This window comes from Poecilia formosa, unplaced genomic scaffold (assembly GCF_000485575.1).
Source record: "Poecilia formosa unplaced genomic scaffold, Poecilia_formosa-5.1.2 Scaffold7, whole genome shotgun sequence".
Taxonomy (NCBI): Eukaryota; Metazoa; Chordata; class Actinopteri; order Cyprinodontiformes; family Poeciliidae; genus Poecilia; species Poecilia formosa.
This window is the reverse complement of record NW_006799946.1, coordinates 5,054,339-5,060,338: the sequence shown is the minus strand read 5'-3', so window position 1 is coordinate 5,060,338 and position 6,000 is coordinate 5,054,339. Positions and strand designations below refer to the sequence as shown.

General features: G+C 38.5%; 2 protein-coding genes across 3 annotated transcripts in view; one reads left to right on the top strand and one right to left on the bottom strand.

The window, feature by feature from the left end:
- The window catches only part of acsf2 (acyl-CoA synthetase family member 2), a 29,892-nt gene extending 28,691 nt beyond the window's left edge, over positions 1-1,201 (top strand). Inside the window, exon 16 of the mRNA XM_007572858.2 lies at positions 605-1,201. Within this exon, the coding sequence (XP_007572920.1) occupies positions 605-652 (48 nt within the window). The 3' untranslated portion in view covers positions 653-1,201. The remainder of the gene's footprint in view (positions 1-604) is intronic.
- armc7 (armadillo repeat containing 7) lies at positions 1,168-5,438 on the bottom strand. 2 transcript variants are annotated; one of them, XM_016661112.1, is made up of 4 exons: positions 5,108-5,438; positions 4,420-4,563; positions 3,288-3,562; positions 1,168-3,171 (listed from the first exon to the last, which is right to left on the bottom strand). In XM_016661112.1, the coding sequence occupies exons 1-4, from the start codon at positions 5,184-5,186 to the stop codon at positions 3,136-3,138; spliced, it is 534 nt and encodes a 177-aa protein (XP_016516598.1). In that variant the 5' UTR covers positions 5,187-5,438; the 3' UTR covers positions 1,168-3,135. The 2 variants fall into 2 exon arrangements, with proteins under 2 accessions (XP_016516598.1, XP_007572898.1); XM_007572836.2 differs by having other exon boundaries at positions 1,168-3,562; positions 5,108-5,429.
- Between the last annotated feature and the right edge of the window lie 562 nt (positions 5,439-6,000).

Here is a 6,000-nt window from a genome sequence, read left to right as displayed (position 1 = left end):
ATAACAAATACAAAAACATGGACTAGTAGAAAAATCAGTCACTACATTTTTATTCTGAAAGAGGGAGTTTTGGAAAACGCACCCAATTTTTTAATTTTTTTATTTGTATTGATGTGTCAAAACATTACTTTCAATTAAGTTGACTCCATGGGTTTCTCAAAAAGTTATTTAAAATGTGAAACACAACGGCTCTTCAAAAAAAATAACTCATATTTATCATTTTGATTCTGAACTCATCCCTGTTGCTTATACATCTTTTCAACTTCACTTTTTTCTTCCACTGAACTTTGTCAATGTCCTTGGATAGAGAATCCAATAAGATAATATTTGTGTAGCCTAAATCTATTTTTCTAATGGGTTGGCAATGTAATATTCAGATTTTCTTAGCCAAAGAAAACCCAAACGTCTTTGACCAGCAGCTCCTTTTTTTTTTTTCTTGAAAAGAAAAAAACTTTTGGATGATATTCTCCTCTACCGGGATCCAGAGATCGAACAAACCTAAAAAAATTTCACATTGTGCAGCCATATTTCTTGAACAGTTTGTAGATTTAAAAATTGTTTCCTCATTTATTCATTTATCTGTCTTTTTTTGTTTTTTACTCAGATCCAGAAGCAAAAGCTACGTGAAGAGGCCGAGAAGCAGCTGAGCTGAATCAGAGGAAATGACAGACTTCTCTCCTGAACGGAGAGAATTCAATTACTGTTTCCAGTACTTAAACTGTATATGAATCGTATAGCATAAACTACAATTTGGATTAAGCCAACCGGCCATCAGAACAAGATAAAATGTCTGGAGAAGTTTCTCTGGCAGACGGTGTAATCCGTAAGCAGACCAGCAATGGGCAGGGATCTTTAAACTGTGATTAGTGGGTCAGGTATTTAAGCTCTTACAAGAAAAAGGCATCAATCCACTTACGACAAGGGCGCAATTTACTCTGCAAACATGTACAGACTCAGATCCAGGTTGAAAGCGACACAGGAATCAAGACGGAACATAAAGTGTGATTTTAGCACTCAAATGTGATTCCATTTTCTTTTTAACAGTTCTGCTCTGACCGTCCTGTGAGGCTGATGTGTGCGGACAAATTGTTGGTCTGCTCAGTTTTTTCCCAGCAGCTACAAAACTTCCATTTTTTTTAATTATTGTTATTATTATAATTATCTTTAATCTCAACTTGAAATAAACTCCATTGAAGCCAGACCTGGGTGTTCCTCTTTTACGGGAAGAACGGAGGCGTTTTTCTTCATCCCGGCAGCAGGTGCACGACTCTCCGGCCCTCCACACGCCGCTCGCTCCGATTAAAAATGTAGAAAATGAGCCAACATGCCAGACACGCTGAAAGCCGTAAAGAATTTCCTGCCTGGACGACATGTGCGGGCTGCAGGGTCGGGTGTCGGCGTCTGTCTAGACCCGAAGGATTCGGCCCAGAAATGGCTCCTAAAACAAACGTTGGCTTTTGGCTTTTAAAGGAGGAACCTCAAGGTTTGCTTTCCTTCTTTTATTTTTCTGTTATTTTATTTCACATACTTCAGGTTTCATTAAATGTTTCAGGACGTTTTATTCTTACAGAAACAGCCAAGAGGAAGGAACGTTGGCTGAAGTGGCCGCCAAAGATTTTTGCGGGGTTTTAACATTTAGCAGAAGGTAAAATCCCAGCATCCAGTCAGTTTAGACAAGATTTTATTCTTGAAACTTATTTGCAAAGTTAATATATACATAAAAAACTATTTGTCCCTTACTTTTTCTCAATAACAGGAATATCTTTCCTTCTGCTGATCAGGTTATTTAAATTTTGCAGCAATATACATTAACATGCTTTTAAATTTAAGGTTTTAAAGCTGAGACGGTCTTTATCATGTTCTGAAATTATTTTAATCTAACTGTAAGTGTATAAAAATCACACAACAGATTTTAAACTGTCTTCATGTAATGAAAAACAAGTACCACCCAAACTGAGTGTGGAAAAACTAAAGTAATTGGTGTGACTGATCACCTTTACTAAAGCAGTAATTTTGTCAGTTTGCTGTTCTGGAACATATTTCTGATTCTTAATAAATTATATTTGTTGCTTGTGCATCCTTTTCCTTCCACTCAACTTTCTAATTTATAGTTTTATACCTCATTTTGTGAGATGTGTGCTTCTTTGACCTTTTGTGACTCTCCCTGTGAATAATAACCGTGTAGACCAGCGGTTTCTGAACTTTACAGCTTCTGACCCAAAAAGTAAAAATGTAAGTGATTGTTGTTGTGCAAGACGTTTTACAGTCACTTAATGTTAAAGCAACAATTAGGATCAACAGCCAAAATATCGACCCACATGCTTTTATTTTGCCCCGTTTATCTTTTACAATATTTATAAAATTCATGCTTTCTTACATATTTGTGACTCCAACTTTACAAACTCCTAGTGAAGAACATAACATGTCTGTAATTCACAACTGCTCAAATCAATTTTTTTTCAAAGAGAAGGAATAAATAATTTTATTCCACTGTACGTTCATTCATTAACCCTTAAACCCAACAAAGTTCATGCTGTTTCTGGCTAAAACAGATTTCACAAACAAAATGAAAATACATTTTCAGCAGGTTGCTTGGAAAACACAAAATGAAAGAATGCAATCACCTGCCCTCTTTCTTGATGTCATCGAACCTCCAAAAACAGCATCACATATTCTGATCGTTTTTGCATTAATAAACTGAGAATTCTTAGATTTGATGCATTTAACGAGAAGGAAGAAAAATAAACATTTTTTCACTTTTTGATCTGCTGACCACTGATCAAGCCACGACTGTCTGATTCTGATCTCTGATTTGTGCGTCTCTACGTTCTTGTCTTTAAAGTTCATTCTTTCTCCAGAGGATTCACTCTGGTTTTCACTTATAAAATTAATAATCTGAAAACACCATGTGGACAGATCACAGCAGTGCTATTACACCTAAATGAGCAAGTTTGAGGTAACTGTTTTTGTCTTTTTCCTGTTCCACCCTGCACACAAACACCGGCTCTCCCTGGGGTTTTTTCCACTTCGGTGTGAAGGAGCCAGAGTGGCCGGGAGACGACCCTGACCTCGCCCTCGTCCAGGAGCCTGGGGAGCGTTTTCCCACAGCATCACGCCAGGACTGCATCACTGGGGCTAAAGAAGCAAAACCCCCAGGATGCAGAAACGCCTCTGAGAGGGGGAAGCTTGTTTTAGGCACAAAGAGCCAAACTGAGTCCTCATTCTTTGGGCAACGGGATCCCAACAGCAGTCTGCCGTCCCTCCGTCTGCTGTTGGGCCTGCCTCACCTGCTCCTCACTGCAGCAGTCCTGCAGGAACACGGCCGCCAGGTTGCGCAGGCGGGGGCTCTCTGCCAGGGAGAAGCGCAGCATGCACTGCAGGATTCCCGGCTCGGAGATCTGGGGACGGGTCGCGGGCGTGGCGAGGTTCATGAGGGTGGTGACGGCCGACAGGACGGTCTCTTCCCGCCGGTTGGACAGGCAATTTGTGACCAGGCTGATGCCGCCACTCTGCAGGATGACCTCTCTACACTCGGGGTCCATGCTGAGGTTACAGAGCCCCCCTGAGAGCACAGAAGGACGAAGGTTATCTTTGGATTTTAGTTCAGTTCATTGTGTTTGTATGGCAGCAATAGTTATGGCAAATATCTCAGATGTTCCGATTTATTTACAGAAGTGCACAAGAAATCAGATAAATACCAATACGAGTCAATCAGACATATTTCAATCAATAAGTCACAATCCAGACTAACATAGATGTAATACTGGACAGTCTAATTCCAGTTATGGTGGCGATTAATCAAAATTCACCCATAGAACTACACTAACTGCATGAAGATTTTATTTTTGCAGCAATCCCTCCTCCTATGGAAGCTCGTGGCCAGAGTGGAAAAGAGAAAAACATAAAAAACACACAACTTTAGTCCAGGTACACTGTTGGATTTTATAGGTAGTTCACATGTGCAACATACCTGTAGCATTGAAACTGGTACATTTTTGCTGAAGATATTAATATTTTCTGCTCTGGAAATGATTTGCAGCATTTATTTTACTTTACTTGGAAACTGAAAGACTATACATGTGAGATATAAAAAGGATAAATGGAAACTGATTAAGTAAAAACATAATGATGGAAAAGAGAGATTAAAAATATTTCTTCTAAAGCGTTAGGAAGCATTGCAGTACTAAAGAATAGATATTAAATATCCAAATTGTCTACTGCTCACTAGTTTCACTTTATTTAAGAATCTGTGCAGAAATCCAGGGCAGTAACTACAAAAAAGACAGGCAGGTTACTAATATGGTGGATGTAATGAGGATTGTACCAATTCACTATTTCTGAACGATTTCAAAAAGAGATATTAATATATGAATGTCATGAAATATTTCTTTCTTTTTTTTAATGAACTTAAACACTTACCCATCCCAAACTCCACAAAGTTCTGGTTCTCCTCGGTCAGCATGTCCAGGAAGAGGTCGGGCACCTGCAGCTCCCGCAGATACTCCATGTTCTTTGGGTCGTACGCAAAGTTGGCGAGGTTGGCCAGAACTTGTTCTTTGGCCTCTAATAAAGGAAAAATAAGGCAAAAAAAAAAAATTAAATCAATACCGCTGATATACTGTGTTGTTTTAATTTACACCAGAAGGAGGCGCTGTTTGATGATATAGCTTTGTGAGATTCCGACAAATTGTTGGTAATATCCCCCTAAAATATGAATCGCAAAGCAGTGAAGACATTTTCTACAAAATTTCTGTTTTTTTTATGTTTTAAATAATAAAAAAAACTATTATTTTAATTAATAAAAATAAGTTATTTAATTAAAATGAGTCATAATAATAAATAAATTTCAGTCCAAGATTATTCCATCTATCCTATTATTATCCCATTATAACATATGAACGTGGTTTAATCTAATCTAATCTAAACCATTCCACTGCTGAGTTTTCCTGCAAGATCCGTTTCCTCCGCAGCCCAATCTCACATAAGCAGGAACCTTGAATGTAAAAAATATTTATACTTGTTTCCCCCCAGAAATAAAACATTTTGGCCATAAAAGAAGAGGCTTTATATAAACACAAGTCATTAGAGATCAATTAAAATTCGTCACCTTCACTGTCCGTGTCCTGAAATTCAGTGACAAGAGATTGTAAATATTCAAACCGCTCCGGTGCTTCTGTGGAGCTCATATTTCAGCTTCCGGCTTCACTTTGGTCGCTTTATGCAAGTCAGCCTCCGATTAATCTGTCTTCAAGCACAGGTTTACCACATTACTTTACTGATGTTAGTTGTTTTCAGTCGTCCGTCTCTGAAATGTGTTCGAGGAAACGAACGAGTGGAAAAACAGTTCCGGGTTCTCCAGGTGTTGTTTCTACTCTGGTTCCCCCAAAGAAATGAGCCCAAAATCGCAAATTTAATGCTGCGTTCTAGGCACATCGAAAATAAGAGATCAAATCTGGGAACAGTGTCGGAGAACAGAGTTCCACCTCTATTTATTGGTATGTTTTTACAGTATTTGATTACATAAAATAGAGTTAAATACTTAAGTAGATATGTTTTCTTATTATTCTGATATTTCAGCTGCATTTTACGAGTAACTTCAACACGCCTTGAATAAACCGAGGGCAAAATCAATCGGGACGCAAAGTTCGTCACAACACCGGAAGTTGTTGCCAGACCTAAGGAGGTGTGTGTGTCTATGCTGTTGTGTCAACTCACACTCGGAAGGTCAACTATAAAAACAAACGACCTAATGTAGGTTTAAAATTTGAGTTTTATTTTCAGGCAATAAGCCTCGTTATTGACACAAACACGCAACAATGAAGCAACACAAGCTGTCCGCCGGAAAACGTTTCACCAAACCGATTCTGTTCGGGAGTGTTCTGCTTGGACTCGCTACTGTCTTCATAAACAGGTAATTTGTTATTTGCGCCTTTGGTTATATTAAACAAATTTACAATTTATTACAATTCCCGAAATTTGGAGGTCTGTCGTGATTGCTAA